Source organism: Marmota flaviventris, chromosome 6, assembly GCF_047511675.1.
Source record: "Marmota flaviventris isolate mMarFla1 chromosome 6, mMarFla1.hap1, whole genome shotgun sequence".
Lineage (NCBI taxonomy): Eukaryota > Metazoa > Chordata > Mammalia > Rodentia > Sciuridae > Marmota > Marmota flaviventris.
The window spans coordinates 906,162-929,792 of record NC_092503.1 but is presented as its reverse complement, the minus strand read 5'-3'; the positions used below and the strand labels follow the sequence as shown (position 1 = coordinate 929,792).

At 62.3% G+C, this 23,631-nt stretch overlaps 1 protein-coding gene across 1 annotated transcript in view; it reads right to left on the bottom strand.

The window, feature by feature from the left end:
• Thbs2 (thrombospondin 2) overlaps positions 1-19,199 on the bottom strand; it is a 37,205-nt gene extending 18,006 nt beyond the window's left edge. Inside the window, exons 1-14 of the mRNA XM_071612847.1 lie at positions 19,123-19,199; positions 18,860-19,028; positions 16,281-16,352; positions 14,408-14,967; positions 12,669-12,753; positions 8,774-8,970; positions 7,276-7,416; positions 6,550-6,646; positions 4,417-4,587; positions 3,995-4,171; positions 3,123-3,296; positions 2,207-2,334; positions 1,978-2,130; positions 1,241-1,459 (exon numbers count right to left, since the gene is read on the bottom strand). Of these exons, the coding sequence (XP_071468948.1) occupies positions 1,241-1,459; positions 1,978-2,130; positions 2,207-2,334; positions 3,123-3,296; positions 3,995-4,171; positions 4,417-4,587; positions 6,550-6,646; positions 7,276-7,416; positions 8,774-8,970; positions 12,669-12,753; positions 14,408-14,967; positions 16,281-16,332 (2,154 nt within the window). The 5' untranslated portion in view covers positions 16,333-16,352; positions 18,860-19,028; positions 19,123-19,199. The remainder of the gene's footprint in view (positions 1-1,240; positions 1,460-1,977; positions 2,131-2,206; positions 2,335-3,122; positions 3,297-3,994; positions 4,172-4,416; positions 4,588-6,549; positions 6,647-7,275; positions 7,417-8,773; positions 8,971-12,668; positions 12,754-14,407; positions 14,968-16,280; positions 16,353-18,859; positions 19,029-19,122) is intronic.
• Positions 19,200-23,631: the final 4,432 nt, after the last annotated feature.

The following is a 23,631-nucleotide window of genomic DNA, read 5'->3' as shown; positions in this document are numbered from 1 at the left end:
CAAGGGGACCCTGCATGCACAGCACTTGGGGCCCAGGGCAGAGCCAGAGCCTGGCAATGGGGGATAAGGTGAACGAGGATGTGGACCCCAGGGAAGACCACCCCCCACGGAGTAGTTATGGGAGCAGAAGGTGGTCTCTGAAGTCTAACTGCTAGTCCTTTGTCCTCAGGAGGATCATGCAGAGGACAGGCGGACAGGCAGGCGGGAAGGAAGACAGACAGGAGAGGTGGTGTGCCTTCTTGAAGGGCCTTCTCCAGCAGGGCGGCTGGTGAGGACGGGGCAGGGCTGGGCAGGGGTACAGGGTGGGAGTCGCCTTCGTTGCTGGAAACATTTGCAGTTTTGCTCCAGGGAGCCTCTGCCATCCTGGTGGCACCACGTTTGTGGGGTGGTGGGGTGGGGCACTGGGGAAGCACCATGTTTGCTGCCCAAGCGTCCACCCGCTCCCTGGGCTCTGGGGTAAGTGTCCCTCACAGGGAAGGCAGAAGACAGATCAACTTACGGGTAGGGATTGTCCTGGGCTACCAGATGGCCCTGAGCACAGTCCCCCACATCCCTGAGGGAGAGGCTGGGGTTGGCCGGGAAGCACAGGGGAGAGTACTGTGAGGACAGGCCAAGTCCAGAGTGACCGGGCCACAGCCCAGCAGCACTGGAGCCCCAAGCTGAAGTGGCAGGGAGGGTACTCCCTGGGCCTCTGGAGAGCTGCCTGCTCCCCACTGGGCTCAAGAACTGCGAGAGGACACCCCTGCTGTTTCACAGTGCCACAGGGCCCCGGGACTGTGTCCACCCTGGGTGGACCCCAAAGGCCTGGCTTCTCCCCAGGCCCCGCCTCCTCCTTACCCTGCAGCACAGCTGGGGACATTCCTGCCCTGCACACCCACCCAGGGCCAGGTGTGGGCCTCGCCGTCTCCTCACCTCTGCTCCCCAGGTCAGGTGTGGGGTGTCTGTGCACCTGTGCTGGGGAGCACACGGCCCCAGGCCCAGCAGCCAGCCTGGAAGGCAGCCCCTGGCAATGATCCCTGGGTTGAAGGGACCCACCAAGAGGGCTCAGCCGGCCACAGCGCTCCTTCCACCAGGCTGATGGCAAGGCCAGCGGGACCCATGTCCCCAGCCCACAGGAGGCGCAGGCTGGAGCTGGCACTAGGCAGCCTGGGCGCTTCCTCTCATTGGCCCACCCCCACCTCCGCACAGAACCGCACACGGGAGGCGCCGGAGCAGGGAGCCCACTGCGCGCAGGCCTCACCTTGACACAGTGGTAGGTGGCGTTGGTGGCACAGACCAGGTTGCTGTTGGGCCAGCCGTCCAGGTCCGAGTCCTCCCCGCAGATGAGCCCGTCGCCCGCATAGCCCGTCTGGCACTCGCACTTGAACATGGGGTCACTGAAGTGGCCCAGGTAGATGCAGTCTGCGTGCTTGTGGCAGTTGTGCGTCTTGTCCTTGCACGGGTTCTCCGGCTCGCACACCTGTGGGACAGAGGGTCTTGGGGCTACCCACAAGCCCTCAGGGGAAGGCCATCATGGGCCGGGCAGCCCAGGGACAGGGGCCAGAGTGCGTCCAGAGTGCTGGTCTTCCTGCCGGGCAGCGGGGCCCTTGGCAGCAGCAGCAGCACTTCTAGGCCCACCCCCGGCTCCCAGGTGCTGTCATGGCCACAGCTTGTGTGGGAACAGTCCCCAGCAGTGGCCCTGGAGTCTCTCTTGCGTGGCAAGGCCTGGAGCTGCGGGTCAGTCCGGGGCCTGCCTGCATCCCAGATCCTGGGTCCCCCGGCGTCCTGTCTCCTGGACTGTGCCTGCGATTCCCTCTAAGTGCTCTGCTACCACAACTCCTCAGTGACATAGGGACACGGCACCCTGTGCCCACGGACCCTTCACGTCAGGTCTGAGCTCCCCTGTGCCGAGAGGGGCCCTACGACCCAGCTTCTACAACAGCAGACGCCTCCTGGGCCTGGGCAGAGAACGGCGGGTGGGAAGGGCACCTGGCTCACCTGCTTCTCTGTCCTGGCTGCCTCCAGGCCGACCCCGAAGGGCTGGTTCCCCTTGTAGCGCGGGGGACAGGGCAGGCAGTGGAAGCCCGGCTCGCTGTTGACGCAGCGGGAGACTTTGTTGGTGGAGAAGCAGATGTCCGCAACCACAGCGCACTGCGGGGACAAACTCATGTGAGCCGCTGCTCCCCCTCTGCACCACGGGCACCTGCTGCCCACAGAGGGCACCCACCTCGTCCAGGTCCTCGCAGTGGGTGCCATTGCCCAGGAAGCCCACTGGACAGGAGCCGCAGGACCAGGAGCCGTCAGGGAAGCTGTTGCACTGGGCTCCAGGAAAGCAGGGGTTGGACAAGCACCCGTCTGTGTGGGGGCAGAGAGGACTGAGACCACGCCAGGAGGGCCAGGAGCTCCCAGGGGACCGCAGACCCTCATCCACCAGCACTGTCTTCAGCTGCCCTTGACCCTGCAGTGGCACTCGGCCCACCCGCACGGAAGCTCCCTGACACTCCTGCCCCTCCACCCACCCAGGGGACAGCTCCCTGACACTCCTGCCCCTCCACCCACCAGGGGGCCAGCTCCCTGACACTCCTGCCCCTCCACCCACCAGGGGGACAGCTCCCTGACACTCCTGCCCCTCCACCCACCCAGGGCAGCTCCCTGACACTCCTGCCCCTCCACCCACCCAGGGCAGCTCCCTGACACTCCTGCCCCTCCACCCACCAGGGGCCAGCTCCCTGACACTCCTGCCCCTCCACCCACCCAGGGCAGCTCCCTGACACTCCTGCCCCTCCACCCACCCAGGGCAGCTCCCTGACACTCCTGCCCCTCCACCCACCCGGGGGACAGCTCCCTGACACTCCTGCCCCTCCACCCACCCGGGGGACAGCTCCCTGACACTCCTGCCCCTCCACCCACCCGGGGGGCAGCTCCCTGACACTCCTGCCCCTCCACCCACCTGGGGGGCAGCTCCCTGACACTCCTGCCCCTCCACCCACCCAGGGCAGCTCCCTGACACTCCTGCCCCTCCACCCACCCAGGGCAGCTCCCTGACACTCCTGCCCCTCCACCCACCAGGGGCCAGCTCCCTGACACTCCTGCCCCTCCACCCACCCGGGGCAGCTCCCTGACACTCCTGCCCCTCCACCCACCCAGGGGGCAGCTCCTCTTGTTGCACATCTGATGCTCCTTCACGTCCCCCATGCAGTCCTTCCCTCCGTACTGGGGCTCAGGGCTGTTGCAGACCCGCGAGCGCTCGCGGATCCCTCCTGCACAAGTGACCGTGCAGGCCGACCACGGGGACCAGGGGCTCCAGTGGCCATCGACTGTAGAGAGAGCCAGAGAGGGGCTTAGTGAGAGGAGGGTCAGACAGTGTCGTCCCGGCTGACATGCGCGGGGCCGAGAGAGCGGCAGCAGCAATGTCCACGTGGCCAAGGACTGTAGTAGGGGAAGAGGAGCAAGGGGGTGCTTGGTCCCTGGTGGCGGGGGGTCTGGCGGTTGTGTTTTACCTCTCAGGACCTCTCAACACCTCGACAGGCCGCAGCCTGGGCTCTCTACAAGGGGGGCCTCCGGGGTGGAGACGGCCTGGTCTCTGAGCAGTGGACATGGACTTTGTGCAGCACGCCCTGCTCCCAGAAGTCCCTGTGCCCTGAGCCATCGTGTTCCCTGAGCTGTGTCTCGCACAGACTGGCGGAGGGTCCTCCCCTGGCGCTCTGTCTGCACACCTGCTGCCTCCCAGGCCAGGCCCACAGCTTTGGCTCACGTTGTTCTGCTAAGTGCAGATTTAAGGTGACTCGACTGTGTCTGCAGGACACAGGTGCGGCCTGGCTAAGTCAGAGGTGGGACAAGCTGAGCACAGGTGACCGACCTCAACCCCCAGGACTAAGGGTCCTCGGGAGCTGGCTGGCTTTGGCCTCGGTGACCAGCCGGGTGGGATGGCCCCAGCCAGTAGGAGGCCAGTTTCAGTCCTCACTCTGTGCTGCCTGTGCCACCCCGAGCCCCAGGACCCTGTGTCACCACTCACTTGGGCAGGGGTCACGCTGGCAGGCTTTGGTCTCCCGGCCGCTGCCTTTGCAGTTCTTGCCGCCCATCTGGGGGACTGGGGAGTTGCACAGGCGGATGCGTGTGATGTTGCCGACCCCACAGGTGACAGAGCATGAAGACCAGGGTGACCAGTGGCTCCAGCCGCCGTTCTGTCGGACTAGCACACGGAAGCACAAAGAGACCAGTGTCTGGCTGTGTCCAGAGGCTGGGCCACCCCAGGGTTGCCTTCTGCTGCACATGCCCAAGGACAGAGAGGCGAGGGTGGACAGCTGTCACCTTTGCCCCAGAGTCCTCACACCAGGCTGATGACTCCAGCTGCCAGAGACAGCCCCGGGTGCGGGCAAGGGTGAGCCCCGTCCCTGGCCGGCCCCAGAGGGGGCAGGCAAGGGTGCTGATACTCACTGCGGGTGTCACACTTGCCCAGGCTGCAAGCCCGCGTCTGGATGGAAGGGCCTAGGCAGGTGTTGCTGGTGACATCGCATGACCGGCCTCTCTGCTGGGTCCCAGAGCCACACGTGACAGAACACTCGGTCCACTCTGCCCATGGAGACCAGCCCTCCTCGCTGTCCATTGCTGGCCAAGAAAGCATGACACAGAGGTCAGGCCCTGCCTCCGGGAGAGGCCCGGGTCAGAACTGGCAGCTCAGCACTGCCTGGTTCCTGCTCAGGAGACTTGGGCACCTCCCAGGCACAGGCTTCCTGACGGGGTGGCCCCCGTGGTGGTGCCAGGCCCCAGAGAAAACCGGGCAGCCATCGCCCGTGAAGATCCCAGTGGCCTTCCCGGGGAAGAAGGGCGTGGACGTGGGATGGACATGGGGTCTGTTGCTGTCCGCGGGAGGAGAGCGTGCGCTGGGCGTTCAGGGAAGGTGGCTCGGGGCTGAGAGCAGCTCGCAGGGGCTCTGGCAGCCGCGGCCTCGCCAGAGCCTCTCCACCTGGCTGATGGAGCCAGGCGGCCAGCCTCACTGCTGGTTGGAATCACAGCCCGCAGCGCGCACTTCCAGACTAGAGACATCAAGGAAAAGACAACTTCCTGCCGAGGCTTCCTTCCCCTCAACCAGAGGGAGAGGGCGACGTCACCAGGGAGCTTTCCGGCAGCGCTGTGGCCGGGCGCCGCGGACGCCGGGGGCAGAATGGCCCAGGAGGCCAGCCCGCCTCCTGTCCACTTGTTCCCTGTGCCCTAAACGCCTCCCTCCAACGGCCTGAGGTGGCTGTCCCAGGGCCTGCCCTGGGCGCCCGGCAGTCCAGCCGTCACCTGCAGGCCCATGGTCATTTCGAGCCAAGCTGACCTGCTGTGCCAGGGACGGTTTCTGCTCCCGACACCGAGTCTGAGACTGGAATTCCATTTTGCTGGGAATCAGAGCAGCAGAGTCTGGCTCCTCCCAGCCCAGTTCTCTGCTCAGATCCAGAGGTCAGGGGTCCCCAGGACGGCCCCAGGACCACCAGAGGGGAAGGTCCTCCCAGCCGTGCTCGGCCAGGCCCAGCAGAGCCCTCTCAGTCCGAGTGTCCCTGGAAGCAGGACAAGGGGAGGAGAAGGACGGCCTGAAGGGAGACGGCACTGGACACAGCTCCCCAGGCCACAGGGCGGCACACCCAGGCCCCCGGCCTCGGCCTCAGAGCCAGCCTGAGGGGGGGTGCAGTGCTGGGTGACCAGGACTCCTGGGAGCAAGTGTGCTGGGCAGCAGGCTCCCAAGGGACAGGAGGAGGGTGAGGCCTGGCACCCAGAGAAGGAGAGCACACCCCAGGCTAGACCCCAGCAACGGAGGACAGTGTCCTCAGAGGGAGGCGGCATGTCCAGCCCAGAGGGAAGACCGGGCTCTGCACAGGTGCAGGATGAAAGCCGCGAGCTCCGGCCGAGCTGAGGCTTGGGCCAGGGGCAGTGTCCCCAGGCACCCAGGTGGCCTGGCTGGGAGCCACTGCAGGGTGAGCTCTGGGGTCAGGGCTGGGGAGTGGGCTGCAGGGTAGCCAGCGTGGAACAAGCAGATACAGGGGACGCTCTGGTGCCAGCCCAGTCCTCTGCACAGTGGGCTGGACCCAGGGAGGCCAGCATCTCCCTCCCCATCACTGGGAACATTCTATGGCTGAGAGAGTGTCACTGGTGACAGCCTCGGGGTTCTGTGTGTCTGTCTCCCTGCTGTTCCAGAGGTGGCTCTGCGGTGACCAGTCATGACCCTTCACGGTCTCCACCTAGTGTGGACACTGGCCAGAGCCTGGTGTTCACACAGGGCCTCGCTCTGGCCCAGAGCCAGGTCTGTGGACATGACAGGATCCTGGGGCTCAGCCTCCTGCTCTGAGGAGTGACAGGGAGGGCTTGGGCCAGAGGCAGTGTCCACACTAGGAACCCTGGCCCCTGCATTCTGAGGACCCTAGAGTTGCTTCCTGGTCACGGGCTAGGAAAACGCGGAGACCCAGATGTCCCTCAGCGTCCCATCTGCCTGTCCTCACCAGGCTGAGTCTCACCCTCCTCTGTCCCCACCAACCAAGGAGCAAACTCAGCAGCCACGACCCTGCCCTGCGGGTGCTCGCGGGCAGTACTCACAGTGGGAGCAGGAAGGACAGCACTCGTCCTCGGCAAAAGCTGGGCTGGCGCAGGTGGCAGGTGGGCAGGAGATCTGGTGGCAGACGACTTTGAACTTCTGTAGGTAAAGGAGGCACCTCAGGCCACTCACTAAGGGCCAGCAGGGCAGTGGACGTCTTGTGTCCGGGGTCCTACATGATAACCCAAGACGTGGCCTGGCCTGAGGTAGCTCGTGGGCCCAGCGGGCCCTGTCTCCTGCCACTCAGCAAAGAGATTGCAGCAAAGCCTGGCCACGGGCATGCTAGGGGAGGAGGACGGGCGGGCAGGGTGGCCTGGTGCTGGGGGATGTCTGGGTCCCCATGCACAGAAACTGGTCGTCACTGAGAAGAGCCAGGTCCTCTAGTGTCCTGACGCTGACTTGCACCCCATAGGCTTCTGCTAAGCACCAAGGCCCACTGGACCTGCACGGCATCAGACCCGGGCTCAGGGGCCTCTGGGGAGCTCCGTTCCAGGTGTTCCTGGCCTCTGGCGACACTGGCCAGTCACACACTCTCCGGCTCTGGCTTCTTCATGTGTGAAGCCTAGAGGTTGGGCCCGGTCACACTTCGGTGCCTCCCACTGTCCCCTCCAGCCCTACCCCCGCCTGCCTGTGTCTGGCCACGCTCTGCTGCAGCCCTGTGTCTGTGGCCTGCAGGTCGCCGAGCTCCGCCGTGCTCAGAGGCGGCCTGCGGGGCCCCAGGAACTCACCTTGCAGGTGCAAGACGTGCAGCTGTCCACCACCCAGGTTTCGTTTTCTGCAAAGAACCGGCCATCCTGCCAGCAGGCCGTCATGTTCCTCGTCTTAGGAGGGCCACCAAGAAGCTCGAGCAGGAACTGGTTATCATTTGACTGCAAAGGGGCCCAGCATCAGGAGTGGACAAGAACGCAGCACCATCTCGAGCCGTCTGAGCAGCTCCAGGCGCAGGCAGCAGGGACCCACAGCGCGGAGCCCGAGTGTGCAGACGGGAAGCCGCGGAGCCCGAGCCACAGACCACCCCAGCACCCTGGGCTTCCCACTCCTTCTCTCAGTGAGACCCAGCTCACGAGCCCCAACACCTGGGTGGGCCACGCCGCTGGTGCTGGGCAGTGGGCAGGTGTCCGGGGCAGGGCAGGAGGAGCCGCAGCTGGCTGCAGCCCGGAATCACTCATTCCTGCCCCCCTCCAGGCAGGACAGCCACAGTGCAGAGGCGGGGAAAGAGGCCGTGGGGACTGCCGCCCGCCAGCCAGCTGAGCCAAAGCCCTGGGGGCTCTCTGCCTGTTGCTGCCCCCAGGCAATCCCTAGTGTGGCCAGCCGGCCCTCTGATGGCACAGCCATCAGCAACACTTCCTGACACACCCGGGAATTGATCACGGTGCTGCCTTCGCAGAACCCCTGACAAAAAGGCAGACTCGCTGCAGGACAGGGTCTGTGGTTCAGGTTGCCCGGGAGTGCGATCTGGAAGCAACCTCAGTGCCCTCGACCCCCAGCATGGGCAGACACCTTCAGGGAGGCTGCCAGAGGACCACCTGCAAGAGCTGCTCCCACTTCTGCTCCGTCACATGCCCCATGGAGGGTGCCAGGAGGCTGCTCCGCCCTTGGGGTGCCCCTGAGCCAGCCCTGGGGCCTTCTGGGGCCCTTCCACTACCCAGCAAGGGACTGTAGTCCTGGGTCCCTCACGTCCAGACAGGGTCAGAGCACCCCACATAGGGGCTCCTTCCATGTGGGGACAGAGGGGCCAGGGAGTGCCTCGGGCGGGAGCCGGGGCCCACAGCCGTCTCCTCCCTCACTCCTCCCACCCCCCGACGCAGTCCTCTGGGGAGCAGCTGCTGTTCTTTGGTGGACACTAGCTCAGCCGTGTGGACGTCACGGGCAGCATGGCCAGCTCCTGAGCTTTGAGGCACCCATGGCTCTTGCTCTCTGCTTTACGGAGCTAAAGATGCCCCAGAGCAGCCCATGGCCCCCGTCTGTCCGTCTGGCTGCTGCTCACCCTGCCTCCCCCTCTGCACAGGCTTGTTTCTGTTTGTGGGGAGGAGAACTTGTCCAGATAAGGGCGTGTTTTGGAGAACGTGCATCCCGCGCCTGCGTCTTCATCATGAGGACCCCCGTCTCCCTCCCCTGAAGCCCCGCCCCAGCGTCCCGGAGGCAGCATGCATGCCCCAGAGGCAGCTGGCTGCAGGGAGGTGTGGCCCTCTGTGGGGCCCCGCCCCCGCGTGCCTGGGCACCCACCACTCTCCTCAGGTTCTCGCTGAGCTGGTTCACCAGGACGTGCAGCCCCGAGAGCTCGCTGATCACGTTGCCCAGCTCCTCGCAGGAGTGCTCGCACACCTCCGGCCTCCTCGCCACTCCCTGGCCCACAAACTCCGTGGTGACGTGAGGGCCCAGGTGCAGCGTCTCCGTGTGCTCGCTGATGGCGTTGATCTCAGCTGGGAACACACACCAGGGCAGTGAGCGCCTGGCCTCTGGTGCTGGGTGCAGGTGCCCCACAGCAAGGCGGGAGCGGCCCTGCGCTGAGTTGTACCCAAAACAGAGGAGGTGGGCAGGGACCCGACCTAACAGAAAGCGAGCCTCCCTTACAGCAGGGTGCTCAGCATTTACAGTCCACTAGCAGAGGGTCAGGGCCACACCTGTGATCCCAGCCACAAGGGAGGCTGAGGCAGGAGGCTCCCAATGCCAGGTCACCTCAGCAGCCAAGCAAGACCCCGTCTCAAGATGGAAACTAAAATGTGCTGCCAGCGTGGCTCAGTGAGGAGTGCTCCCGGGCTCAGTCCCTGTGCCACCAAAGACAAGTCCACTGGCAGAGCAGGAGTCCAGCTTAGGAGCAGAAGAATGCCAAAAGTGCAGCCAGACCAGAGACCGAGGCCTGTAAGTGGGTGCCCTGCCCTGGGCCCTGAGCCTCCAGCAGACGGAGTCGGGGAGCAGCCGCGAGCTCTGGTCGTGCCTTCTCTTTGCCCCACCCGTCCCCTGTTCAGCCACAGACGCAGGCACACTGAGGGTCCCTCTCCACCTTCCTGGGTCCCTTCTCCACCTAACACCCTGTCCCAGGGTCCTGGCACACTGGGCTCCTCTGCCTCTTTCTGCCCTCAGGTCTCTCACGGCCCCGGAAACCAACCACGCAGGCCCTCCCGAGCCCTGGCCCATGGGCGCACGTGGGCAGGATCCTCAGCTTACAAAGTGACCTGGGGTGTCCCAGAGGGGCCCAGCTCCCTGTCGGGTGACTGTAGGCACTAAAGGGCCGTCTCCTTTCAGACCTTCCATTTCTGAGCTGCGCGAGTATGTGAGGTGCTTCTGCCGTACCCACGTGAGTCTCCTTGCTCAGCTGTGAACCAGTGCTGCAGTTCACGCCAGGCTGCGAGGGCCTCGGGCACTCGTCCACAGCCTCCTCCAGCCGTGCACATGTAAGTGCCTGCACAACTAACCAACGGACCAGGGGGACGGTGACAGACAGGTGGTGGGTGGACAGATGGCATTCGACAGGCAGTGGGCACTGCATGGTCCATGGATGATAGGTGACAGATGATAGATCACAGGGGATTGACAGATGGTAGATGGTAGAGGACAGAGGACAGATGATGGGTGATACATGACCCACGGACCATAGGTGATGGATGGTATAGATGAGTAGATGACAGGTGATCAATCACAGATGATTGACAGGTGACAGATGACAGATGTTAGATAAGAGATGACAGGTGATAGATGATACTCAGATGATGAATACATGACAGATGATGGATAGATGACAGATGATGGATGGATAGATGACAGGTGATAGATGATGAGTAGATGACAGATGACAGATGACAGGTGATGAATACATGACAGATAATAGATGACAGGTGGCAGGTGATGGATAGATGACAGGTGACAGGTGACAGATGACAGTGACAGATGATGGATAGAGGACAGGTGACATGATGGATAGATGACAGGTGACAGATGACGGAGGACAGGTGGCAGGTGATGCAAGACACCCAGGGAGGTGGCCACACCGTGTTGGGGACCCTGTGGGCACAGGAGCGCAGGCTCACTGGAGGCCCAGCTGTGTGTCTCCCTCCTCACAGCTGGGCCGAGGCCGCCTGGTCACCACTGCTCGTCCTGGCTGAGCAGGTCCCCCGGCGCCTCAGGGTCTGCGTGGTGGGATCTCGAGGCCAGGCCTGCACAGAGGCCCTCGTCCCCACCCAGCTCCACCCATGAGCCGGCTGCCACTGTGGGGCCAGGCTTGTACGTCTGAAGGGGCGGGGAGAGAGCCCTGGCCTTGGGCAGGGAGTCCAGTGGACCACGGACCTGGCCACCTCATGACGGACCTGGCGGGCTGTGTGAGAGCCATCTTTTAGGAAGGGCTGGGAAGGTCCAGCAGTGTCATGTGTGGCTCTGGTGGTGCCAGGGATCATGGGCCTGGACTGCCAGCTGCGCTCTGAGCGGCCCTCGGGATCGGCTCACGCGGGCTGGGGTCCTGATCTGTGGGGGCTGCTCATGGCCGTGGGCCGCCTCGGGAGCGCCAGCTCTGGCTGGGCCACACTGAACTGTGGTGCAGGAGCCATGACGCAGAGCACCGAGCGCACTCCGTCCTTGCGAAGACAATGCCGTGTGTGCTCGTCTCTCTTCGCGTCCTCTCCCTGCCCTGGCCGTCAAGTGGCCAACAGAGTGACCACTGTGGCCTCAGCCAGCATCCTGTACCCACAGGAGGCCCGGGAGCAGCCTGGAAGCCGCTTGCTCAGCTCTCGGGACCTGCCAAGGGCTCAGGCGCCTCGGAACCGCAGGCCCACCCCGGCCCGCTCTGAAGCCGAGTGCTGGGTCACAGAGCCCGGTTTCCACCCCGGCAGCCCACGAAAGCCAGCCCGCTGCGGAGGCTCGCGCGACTCTTGGTGTGGAAACTGAGGCCTGCCTCGGGCCTCCTCTTCTCTGTCAGACAGTGGGCAGCCACTGGGTGGAGGACCGCCAGGCGGGAGGGAGCCCCGGGCTCCACCCAGCACAGAGATTCTGAGGATCCTGAGATGCTGCTCAGCAGACCCTGCCCCAGGACCTCCACCAGTAAAATGCTCAAGAGGACGCTGGCACAGCAGGGTGGAAATGCCACTGGAGATGTGAGTTAGCAGATGAGAACGTCCGTCCACGGCAGAGTAGCCCGACCTCCACAGCCTGACTGGACAGCCGTGAGGACCGCACAGGGAGACTACAATCTGTTCCATGGTCTGTGAATCCCCTGGGCAGCGGTGGTCACTGACTGGTTTGAAAAGCTGCCTCCCTTCAACACTGGATCAAAGTGTGGGCCATCTGACTTCTAGCTTGTAAAGGGGATTTGTTGGTTTATATCCAAAGGACTTTAAATCAGCATATTATAGTAATGCAGCCACGTCGACATTTATAGCAGCTCAACTCACACTAACTAAACTATAGAAGCAACCTAGGTGTCCTTCAACAGATGACGGATAAACAAAATGTGATACACACACACACACACACCACAATGGAATATCACTCAACCTTAAAGAAGAATGAAATTACGGCATTTGTTGGTAAATGGATGGAGCTGGAGAACATCATGCTAAGCAAAATAAGCCAATCCCAAAAAACCAAAGCCAAATGTTTTCTCTGATATGTGGATGCTAATTCACAATAAAGGGGTGGCAAGGGGAAAACAGAGGTACTTTCAATTAGGTAGAGAGGAGGGAAGGGAGGGGAGAGAGAGGGGACAGGAAGGATAGCAGAATAAATCGGACATTATTCCCCGTGCATGTGTGATGGCAGGACCTGTGGGATTCTGCCTCATGTCCACAGAAGAATGAGAAACTGTACCCCTTATATACGCTGTATCAAAGTACATCCTACGGTCATGTACAGCTAGTTAAAACAGCTTTAAAAATAAATGAACTATTCAAAACAATCCTTGATACCGATCACGTTCAGAGTCAGCTTGTCTCAGGGACCACAGGCCCCCGGCGCTGTTGCTGAAGTGCCCCCTGGTGTGCATGAGGAGGCGCCAGGCGTGTGGTGTGTACCCACCTCCCTGGGCTCCCGGGCCGCCCACCGCAGGAGGCGCCAGGCGTGTGGTGTGTACCCACCTCCCTGGGCTCCCAGGCCGCCCACCCCAGGAGGCGCCAGGCGTGTGGTGTGTACCCACCTCCCTGGGCTCCCGGGCAGCCCTTCCGGCTCAGGAGGTCCTCCACGGAGTTCTCGAACACCAGGTGCATGTTCTGCAGCAGACCCTGTGGAAGTACACCGTGGGGCGGGTGAGCCAAGCCTGAGACCTCGCTGGAGGACAGCTCGCCTGCCGTGAGGCCGGCCAGCAGGGCGTCTGCTGCCCTGGCAGGTCCTGGGCACAGCACAAGACGCGGGAGTGGAGCCCGCAAACTAGAGCCAGGAGAGGAAAGGCCTGCGGGGAGCAGGAGGGTCTGGGGAGAGCGACCCTCGGCAGGCTAACTCATGGCAGAGCCCTCACAAGGGCCCGGGGCTTGGCAGTGTCCCCTGCCCAGGCAGGGACCCAGCTCAGGCCTGTGGGAGCCCTCACGCCAGGATGGGAGCCCCCCTGAGGTGCGCCTGGTCAGCCACCAGCCACGGCCAGGGTGTCCTGCGGGCAGGAGGGGTTCATGAGTAGCAAGCCGTGCATCTGCTGCTCAAATGGCCAAGTTCTCACCCACATGTATGTCCAAGAATACGCGCTCGCCCGGGAGAGAGCAGCGTGCAGGTGTTCCTCCACTTACAGGTCAGTCGGGACCCGACAGACCCAGCGCCGGATGAAGACTTCACCAGTGGAAAGCACTCACACCCACCCACGGCCAGCACCACACACAGCGCAGCGCCCAGTGTCCCCTCCCGATCAGGGACCCTGGGAGCGGCAGCTCAGGGCTGCCCAGCCTCGTGAGAGGCTCCACCCCCACACTGCTCGAGGAGACCAGAACTGCCCGTCGGAAGTGCCCCTCCACTGCCTGGGCACGCGTCGCGGGCGTCCCTAAGTGGGACGCTCTGTGCTGACATCCTGCTGCGGGTTCCGAGGCTCGTGATTTAGCAGGCCCTGTCTGAGCCCACAGCTGCGGTGGGCAGGACCTGTCCTCTCAGGGAGCAGCAGCCCCCTTGGGAGGACGGCTGGTGGAGCGTCCTCACACCCTCTCATGGCCTAGGTGCATGCTGGGCTTTGGCTTCAGGCTCGAGCAACAAAGGTGGGGTTGCCAGGAGCAAGAGTGGCCAGGTCCCAGGTCTCAGACCAGCCTGTCTCCACCGCTGACCACTGGCGAGAAGCCCCTGTGGCCACAGGCTGTGCTCTGTGGCTCAGGAAGGTGTGTGCTGTGTCTGGAGTGCACCATGTGAGTTTGCTCACAGTGCTCATGTCCACGTTAGGTGGTGCATGTGCATGTTGAGCACGTGTTTGGGGCATGTGTGTGCACACATGTGTAGCTCACACATGGCAATTGTGTGTGCAAGTGTGAGTGTGGTGCACATTTGTGATAGTACATGTATGTGTGTGAATCTGTGTTTCTCTCTGTGTGTACGTGTGTGTATGTGCGTGGGCATGTGTGTATGAGCATGTGAATCTCTGTGTTTCTGTGTGCATTCCTGTGTGTGTTCATGTGTGTCTATGTCATGTGTCTACATGTGTGCATGCATGTACGTGTGTGTACATGTGTATATGTGCATTGTGCTTGCACATGTGTGCTATTCACGTGTGTGACTTCGCACATGCACACATATGTGTACCGTGTACATGTGTGTTCACTTGTGTGTGCGTGTGTACATGTGTGTGCATGTGTGTGCACACACGTATGGGAGCCAGCGTGTTCTGGTGAGACTGCCCTGCTTGACTGGGCAGGTGTGTGAGGAAGGGCCCATTTCTGGGTCCCAGGGGACGCAGCCCTGCATACGCACCCTGAAGTGGCTCTCGCGGGCGGCGCCTTTGGCCACGTACATCCGGCTCCTCTCGGCGCTCAGCTGCTCATAGAAGGGCTCGTCGAGGCTGAAGCTGTCGATGAGGTCGCAGCCCACGTACAGGCTGTAGGTCTCGCCGGCCACCTGCACGGTGATGTTCTTCCACTGCGAGTCGGCCAGGCCCACGTCCTCCAGGGAGACGGGGTGCGGGGTGCCCTTGGTCCAGTAGGTGAGGTCCAGGGTGTCCGCCGGGCCGTTGGACACGATCTCGAATTGCCGCTGCGAGGCGCCGGGGCCCTCCAGGGCCAGCAGCGTGCCGCGCGACTTGCGGTCCTGCTTCAGCTGCGCCGTGAGGAAGAAGCCCTCCTTGCGCCGCATGGTCCTGAGGATCCTGCTCAGGTCCTCGCTGTTCACCGGGGGGATGTAGTCGAAGCGGACGAACCGGTACGCGGGCACCCCGGGGTCAGGCCCGCGGAACTGCTTGGCACCGATCGTCTTCCGGTTTATGTTGCTGACGCTGAAGAGATCGAAGGAGGTGTCCTCCTCGTCTTGGTCGCCAGCTGCCGAGGGGAGGCACAGCAGGGGTTACTAACACAAGGTGGGCACCCCGGGCGGGATGGCAGAGCAGGGCGGCCAGGCAAGCTCACTGCGGGGCTGCTGCTCCCCTTTTGCACGAGAGCTCGGGGCTCCTCCGAGGAAGGCCACCACCCAGGCTGCGGTCCCCAGTGCTCCCGACAGCTGTGGGTAGCTATGTCCTTGGCTGGAACATCGTGGTGCCGCGGGTGGGCCTTGGCCACCAGGGCCATCCCATTCGGCCGCACACCCACAGCGGGGCTTCCTCAACCGAGGAGGTGGACTCTGGCAGGAGACCCCACCTTTTCCAGGCAGGACTTGGAGCCTCCCCCTCCTGTTGACCTCCCCAGGTGGGAGGCACAGGGAAGCCTCCTCCGAGCCCCCAGTGCCCAGGGGGGGACCGCAGTGCAAAGCCAGGCTTGCAGGGACGGAGCAAAGGGGACACAGGCATGCGGTGTCCCCGGTGGGACCCTCCTCCTTGGACTCGCTGGCCATTCCCAGGCTTGTAAAATTGCATCCTCCCACACTGTGCTGAGGACCCAGACCTGTCGGGCCTCTGGCTGTGGTGAGTGGTTCCAAGTCACCGTCCAAGTGCGACAAAGGAGACTCAGCACACTTCCCCAAACGACAGCAGTTTGAATAGCTCAGAATAATGCACCAAATAAAATGCTTTAAAAGCTTTAAATAGTATGACGCTCTATCTTGGCACATTGAAGCACTATAACATGTGCTGGTGCCCAGAGATGACCACGTGGATATGACCACGGTCAGTATGGCTCTTGGTAGGAATTAAGTTGATCAAAACCTTTGACTATTGCAATTAAAAGAGCAATTTATTTTTGTAACTTATGCAAAGGATATGATCACAAATGCTAGTGAAAGTTTATTCACAACAAATAAAATAACATCTAAAGGGGAATAGATCTCAAAGCATTAGGGCTTCTCTGATGGAATACTATGCAGTCATTAACAATCACGTTGTGAAAAAACAAACACGTGGTGAAATAGTTAAGATAACATCGTAGGCAGAAAGGAAATGGGAAGAAGACACAAAACACCAGCCCTCTGCACTGCTGAGCAGACAGCGTGCGGAAAACGAGCAGAGCTGAGTACAGCCAAACCCGCAGCCCCACTGGGTGGCATTTTATCTAATACCCAAGTTTTCCAAAAATGAACCCTTCCGTGTTGTATGGACTCAAAGGCAAGTAAAGGTTTCATTTGCAAAGCCAAACGCAGCCACTTCTGGATCTGTGCCGTGGCGGGGCCATGCCTCGCGAGCGACGCGGCTGGGTCCACTCACCGTGTGCGCTGGGCCACGCCCACAGGGCCAGCAGGGCCAGCCCCCAAAGCATCCTGCGTCCTGCTGCAGCTCCTAGGAGAAAAGCAGCCCTGGTTAGAGAGGGGCACAGCGGCCGCACGTCGCCGGAGGGGGTGCTCCTGTACCCTTAGCCACAGCTGCACGTAGACTCAGAGGCAGAGGGGTCCCCGCAGCCCACCGAGGCACAGAACGCTGTTCCGGTAGACTCTTCCCCCTGGGCGGACGTTAGTGGGCGGGCATGCTGGACCAGCACCCGGGTGGCGTTCTGAATATTCCGGTTGTCTAACTCCCCAGGGGGCAAAATGGCCATAACTGCCCTGCCCTGCAGAGGGGCAGTGGACAGTGTCTGGTCGCTCGTGCTGAGTGGTTCTGCTGAGGAGACGTGTCACCAAGACTCAGATTCTGAAGGTGGAAGTCCAGAAACGCCCAGCCCGGTGCACATGTCTGCGGAGGCCTTGTCCCACCTCAGCTAACTGGCCCCTGAGGGGGAGTGCGGGCTGGGCGCAGCCTTCCCAGGGAGCACGGGAGGGTCACTGACGGGAGGGTCCTGGGAGCGGGTCTCAGCTACTCTCCTACTCTCCTGCAGGCTGTTTTCCCATTCTTGAGGGTTCTAAGTTGGCAGGGTGCAGCGGGGCTGGATCACAAGTCAGGAGACCTGGACGGAAGCCCAGCTCCACAGTTAACTCCTCGCGGGCCTCCGTGAGCCCTTCCGTCTGGGCTCCTCATCCCAGAGGTGGGTGATGCGGTCACTGGAGCCAAGTCCTTCCTACAGTCCCCAGCCTGCTCCAGGTGGACGCTGACCCCTCCCTTATTTACAACACCAGACTCCCTTCGGGAAGTCACAGGAAACCAGCAGCCTCCTCTCCAGAACGTCTGGTGAGCCGGACTCAGCCACCTTCCTGGGAGGAGAGAGGTGGCCCAGAGGAAGGGGCTGCGTGAAGGGACCCCTTCCCACTGCGCTGTGCACGGGCAGTCACTGTCCGTTTCTGCCATCTCATCACAGGGGACCGTGGGCCAGAGCTCTGCCCCTCAGCTCAGCTCCTCCTGGCACTGGCTGCGCCCCGTGTCTTCATCTGCGGGTTGAAGCAGTCATCGCCAGCATCTGACTGGCTGGGCTGCTCTGAGAAGTCCCTCCAGCAGATGAGCATCTGTCCAGCACCTCGTAGCCAGCCCAGAAAGCCCAGTGAAGGACTCGCTCACTGTGCACCTGGACTCTTTCCCACCGTCGCCTCCGAGGTGGTGGTAGGAACAAGGAGATGTCCCGATCTGGGCCTTTCACAGAGTTCTTAGGGGACTAAGTTACAGGGGTAAACCCTTGCTGTGTACTCAGAACAGTACCCAGTTCACTGAGCACTCCAGAGATGCCAAGGGATCAGCAGTGCTAGGTGCCACGTCAGAAGGCTCTTCCCTGTCGCCCACCCTCTACAGGCAGGAGCCACCGACCCCTGTCCCTCTCTGTGAAGCCTGTTCTCTAGGAGGGTAGGCTGCAGGAAGGAGGGTTCCATCCCAGTGACAGCACAGCACACACGCCTCACGGCAGGCTCAGAAAGTGAGCTGGACGCTCAAAGCCAGCCTCAGCAAGAGCGAGGCGCCGGCCACTCAGTGAGGCCCTGCCTCTAAAAAAATACAGAACAGGGCTGGGGACGTGGCTCCGGGGTCGAATGCCCCAGAGTTCAAGCTCCGGCACCAAAGAGAAAAAAGAAAGTGAACTCAACTTTGTTTTGACAAAATCGACTCGTGTCCTAAGACGGCAGGCAGGGCTCAGCGCCAGCAGCTGCCGCTCCCTGCAGGACAGACCCTCTTCCCGTGGGTGCCTGCCGAACGGGCAAGTCGGTCGGTGCAGGTGGGCGGGCAGGGCACGCGTGCCGCGGGCCCCGGAGGCGCGTCACAGCTCCGTGGTGTCCTCCACCCCTCAGGTGCCCGTGCCAAGCGCTCATGCCGCTGTCTTCAGCCACAGAGTGCGGGTGAATGTTGGAGACCTTTGAGTGTCTGTGAGCACCCTCTTTGTACAAAGTGACAAGGAGCTTTGCAGGAGACGCTCCTGGGATCCCTCGGGAGTGGTTGCACATGAAACGCAGGGTCAGCTCAGCCCCGTCTGTGGGCGGCTGTCACTCCTGGCAGCAGCTGCACCCGGCCAGCTCTGTCCATGAGCAGCCCGTGCCCGAGCCCCCAAAGCCACAGCACCCCTCCCTGCGGCCTCTTCAGGACCACGGGGCGTCCCCTGGAGCACCAGCCCCGCTCAGCCGGCAGCGCTAGCCCAGGGTGTCCAAGACCGAGGACCCTGCTGGCGCTGCCGGCCCTGCCTGCCATTCCTCTCTCGCGCTCCCTCCTCCACGGCCAGAGTCGGAGCAGAAACTTCCTCCTCGGAAGAGGAAAGACGTGCAGCTCCTGGGGCAGGACCCACGTGCAAACCGCAGAGCCACGGGCCCGGAGCAGGGCCAGGCGGCCACCACCCCAGACTCCAGCCTCTGCTGCCCCGTCCTCTCCCCTCTGGGATCAACAGCCTTTCTGCCTGTCACAGTCCAATGCGGTGACTTAAAAGTCAAAATAAGGTGCGTTACCTGGTGTGCTGTCACACTGGGGTGCTGACTGACCTCAGGGTTTCCGAGCAGGACCAGAAGGACGCGCCTTCCCCAGTGGAGACCCCGGGCTGCAGAGCACCGTGGTGGACGCTTCCCACTGCTCTGGGCAGCAAGCGCCTCCTTTATATGCTGCTTTTCCCGAGTAGCCCTGTCAATCAGACACGCGAGGAAGCACGTTTAATTCATTCCTTCGAAGGAGTGACACAGTTCCTCCTTCTGATCTCGCCATTTGCTCCCAGTACCTGCTGTCTGAGTCCAAGTCCAGCCCCTCTGTGCGGCTGCCGCCCTCCTCTTGTGTCCACCAGGGCCTCCAGACAGGGGACGGACGGGGAGGAGCCAGACGGAGAGGAGAGGGCAGGGACTCACTTTTCCTGTCTTCTCTCAGGAAATAAAATGCTATAAATAAAACTAGCAAGATTGGCTGGAACTCCCCATTTTGCTTAAGAGAAAAAAATGCAAGTTCTATGCTTTAAATATGTTTCAGATTACCCGATGGGATACCGTTCTTTCCACACCAAGCAAGAGTCAGCAACACATAAAAGAAACTGGTGGGTGTAGATAGCTGGCCGCTGCGTTGCTGGAGTTATCATAGTGAAAGAATTATTTTTGCCATGTGCAAAAAAAGTTTACTTTAAAATAGAGTCGACAAATGTGATTTCAAGCCGTTGGAGCACTGAGGAGTCGTACTGCCCCACAGGAGAACCGACTGTAATCCAAACCTGCGTCACCTACTCCATTTGATCTCACGCAGCAGTGTCTGGCCCTCGGGGCAGAACTCCGAGTGGCCAAAGAACCCCAAGCAGAGGCAAAATCTCAGTGGGAGGGAGGGTCACTCAGGGCTGCCCTGGATAGGGAAGTGAGCCCAGAGGCAGCTGCGAGGCTCCTGCTCACAGCTCACATCACCCAGGCCAAGTGGACAGACTGTGGACACAGGGGGAGACGGGCATCACCCAGGGTGGGCAGCGAGCAGAGGAGGAGGGACATTGCCAGGTGTGGACAGGACATAAGAGGAGGTGGGCATCACCCAGGGTGGATGGTGGACAGAGGAAGGGAACATCACCCAGAGCCCAGCACCTGGCTCCTTTTGTGCAGTCTACACCTTGGTGCCTGGACATGGGCTCTGTGAGAACAAACTGGGGACAAGTCAAGTCTTACTTAAAGCACACTCAAGCAAAGGTGCCTGGAGAGAGCGCCAACAGCCTCCTGTTCTTGACATGCTGGAGCACCCTGCTGTCACTGACCCTGAGGAGCCTTGGACCACGGGAGGATGTCCTGCCCCCACGCCTGCAGCCTGTCTCCTTGTGGCAATTCTCTCCTGAGAACCAACCCCAACTCCTGGCACAGAGAGGAGAGACCAGGCTGAACTGCAGGTGGGAGTCCTCTAGGGTGGGACGTTCGGTGTTAGGTCTCTGGTGAGGGCAAAGTCCACTTTTTGAATTAAAGTGTCTGAATTCAAATTTGCATAAATAAGCTGATGTCATCCCAGATTCCTAAGAGAAACTGGGCCTGCTTCCCCAGTGCAGCTGCGGCTCCTGCTGGGGCTGAGGGTGCTTCCCACCCCTGCTCTCCAGCACCCCCAGAGGAGCCTGGAGACAGGGGGTCCTGCGGCGGCCCGGCCACGCGGAACTGGAGGAGGAAGCCGCAGGCTGCCCTCCGGCTCCCTGGCACACCCGGGGCAGGGCATGGCGGGGCTGCTCCCTTGGGGTGTGAGAGGAGCTCCCCGGCAGGCACACTGAGGGCTGGGCCAGTCCTGCCACTGCCCTGGGGGTGTCCAGGAAGGAAGCCAGGAGCTGGCCCCACTGTGGCATGGGGTGGGGGAGCCACTCCCTTGGGCCCTCCGGGGAGGACACAGGGCCACCAGGGTGAGACCTCAGGGCGGGTGCAGGGAGGCGGAGCCCTGGGACGCTCCAAGCCGGTGCAGGTCGGGCAGAATGCAGCTCCGGTGCCTCCCCATGCACCCTGGGGCGGAGAAGCAGGCCGGGGGCCTGGCTCAGAGGCCGAGCATCACTGTGGGTCCTCAGCAAAGCCAGAGGCCGCACAGCAGAGGTCCACCCCCACCTTCCAGGGCCGTGGCGAAGCACAGGCTTCTGCCTCCGGAGCTGGGCACTGCAAGGTGGCTTCAGCCGCTGTTTGTGGTTGTCCGTTGTCTCAGCCCCGGGAACCCGAGACAGACGCGTTGCCTGAAGTGCAACACTGCGGTTAGCAGGGCAGCCGGGCCACCCTGCCGCGCAGGAGGGAAGTCCCACAGCAGAGGACACAGCCTACCTAGGGGGCCCAAGGCAGCCCCTGGGCGGAGCGGGGGTGATGGAGACTTGGCCACAGAGGGCAGCTGCAGGCTGGCTGGAGGCCCGGCCTGAAGAGTGGCTCCTGCCAGGACCCAGGCTGACGCCAACGAGGAGGGAGAGAGACCGCCTCTGGCCGTGGAGCAGGGATCTTGGCAGGCCTGCAGGACGGGCCTGGTCCAATAACCCAGATCACCAGCCGTCCAGAGCCCGAGCTCAGCAGGCTCTCTGCAGGCACTGGCCTGCACCAGCCCAGCAACTCCAGCCTGAGTGTCCTGAGTGCAAGACTGAGGCACCATCTGAATACAGCACACCCCGCCTGGGAGGCTGGTGAGCCGCGAGGAGGAGGCTCCCAGGGGCGAGGAGTGGGGCAAAGCTCAAGGCAGGGCAGCAGGGCAGGTCCTGGGCCGCTGACCTGTGAGTGGGAGAGCATGACCAGAGGAAGAGGAGCAGCCGTCCCCAGTGAGGCCAGTGGCTGTCGGTCCTCAGCGGGGAGGGCGCGGGCCCTAAGTGAAGAGGGCCTGGGTCTCAGAGCAGAGGAGCCGCCCAGGAATCAGGCACGTCCCGGTCCCCCGCCCAGCTCAGCTCTGGGGACTGCAGTGAACGTCCACGTGGGGCAGTCTGTCCAGGTCATGGAGACGCTCGGGAGTCCCATGGTCTAGCGAGGGAGGCGGCAGGCCAGCCTCGCCAGGAGCACGTCCTTCCCCCGAGCTGCAGACCCACCGGCCTCCACCAAAGCGTGAGCAGGAGCCAGGACAGAGCTGCTCTGGCTGAGGAGCAGAGCCTGCAGCGTCCAGATGCAGGACAGAGGCCCACTTTCCAGGAGTGTGACCTGGCAGCAGGCCGAGGCAGGCGGCTGGCTCGCTCACACCTCCAGGGGCCGCTCCAAGTCTAGGCAGGTGTGAGAAGGAGCACAGGGTGACAGGGGGCCCACTGGTGCAGGGCACAGACAGCAGGGAGGCTGGGGCGGGGGCTGGCTGTCCCAGCAGAAGGTGGAGGAGTGGCCTCCTGGGCCAGGGCTGGAGGGTGACTTGCACAGTAGAGGTGCTTCTGTTTGGTGCTGTCCCCTGCTGGCCGGGGCACGGGGTGACGCCTGACGGTGCCTCTTGACAGACGTGTTGTAACAGGGAAAGCCAGGATGCACACCGGCCCGACCTGAGTGCCCTGAGTGCAAGACTTAGGCACCATCTGAATACAGACATCCCCAAGGCCAGTGGAGGGTACACAGGAGTGTGGACCCGGAGGAGAGAGGAGCCTCACACATTGACCAGACCCACGCTCTGGTCAGGACCTGTGGTCAGCCTGGGCCCACTTCAACACCTGCCACGTGGTTTCCCAGCTGCTGGCCTGAGCCTTTGAAGTCTGCAGACTGGACATGAGGGCTCTTGTCAAGGGGAGGACAAACAGAGGACCAGGAGCGCACGAGGCAGGATAAAGGGAAAGTCCCCCCCCATAGGTTCAGACGCAGGCCCTCCTGGAGCAGGGGTCAGGAAGGGATTGCGGTACCCATGGGATGCTCAGAGAGGCCAAGGTGGCGACCTTAATTCTGGACACAGGATTGGGAGAAAGTGACCATTAGGACAAGAAGAGAAGGGACAGGAGAAAGAAGGAGAGGGCACAGTGGATGTGCTACCCTGGGCCTGAGACACCAGGAAGCACAGTCAGGCCTCGGACACAGCAGGAGCCTGTGAGTGACGGGTAGAGGGAGCGGGTGCCCAGGGAGGGCTGCTCCACGCTGCCCTGTCACTCACCCAGGGAGTGCTCCTCCACAGCTGTCCTGTCACCCAGGGAGTGCTCCTCCAGAGCTGTCCTGTCACTCACCCAGGGAGTGCTCCTCCACAGCTGCCCTGTCACTCACCCAGGGAGTGCTCCTCCACAGCTGTCCTGTCACTCACACAGGGAGTGCTCCTCCACAGCTGTCCTGTCACTCACACAGGGAGTGCTCCTCCACAGCTGTCCTGTCACCCAGGGAGTGCTCCTCCACAGCTGTCCTGTCACTCACCCAGGGAGTGCTCCTCCACAGCTGTCTTGTCACCCAGGGAGTGCTCCTCCACAGCTGTCCTATCACCCAGGGAGTGCTCCTCCACACCTGTGCTGTCACTCACCCAGGGAGTGCTCCTCCACAGCTGTCCTGTCACTCACCCAGGGAGTGCTCCTCCACAGCTGTCCTGTCACTCACACAGGGAGGGCTCCTCCACAGCTGCCCTGTCACTCACCCAGGGAGTGCTCCTCCACAGCTGTCCTATCACTCACCCAGGGAGTGCTCCTCCACAGCTGTCCTGTCACACAGGGAGTGCTCCTCCACAGCTGTGCTGTCACTCACCCAGGGAGTGCTCCTCCACAGCTGTCCTGTCACACAGGGAGTGCTCCTCCACAGCTGCCCTGTCACTCACCCAGGGAGAGCTCCTCCACAGCTGTCCTGTCACTCACACAGGGAGGGCTCCTCCACAGCTGCCCTGTCACTCACCC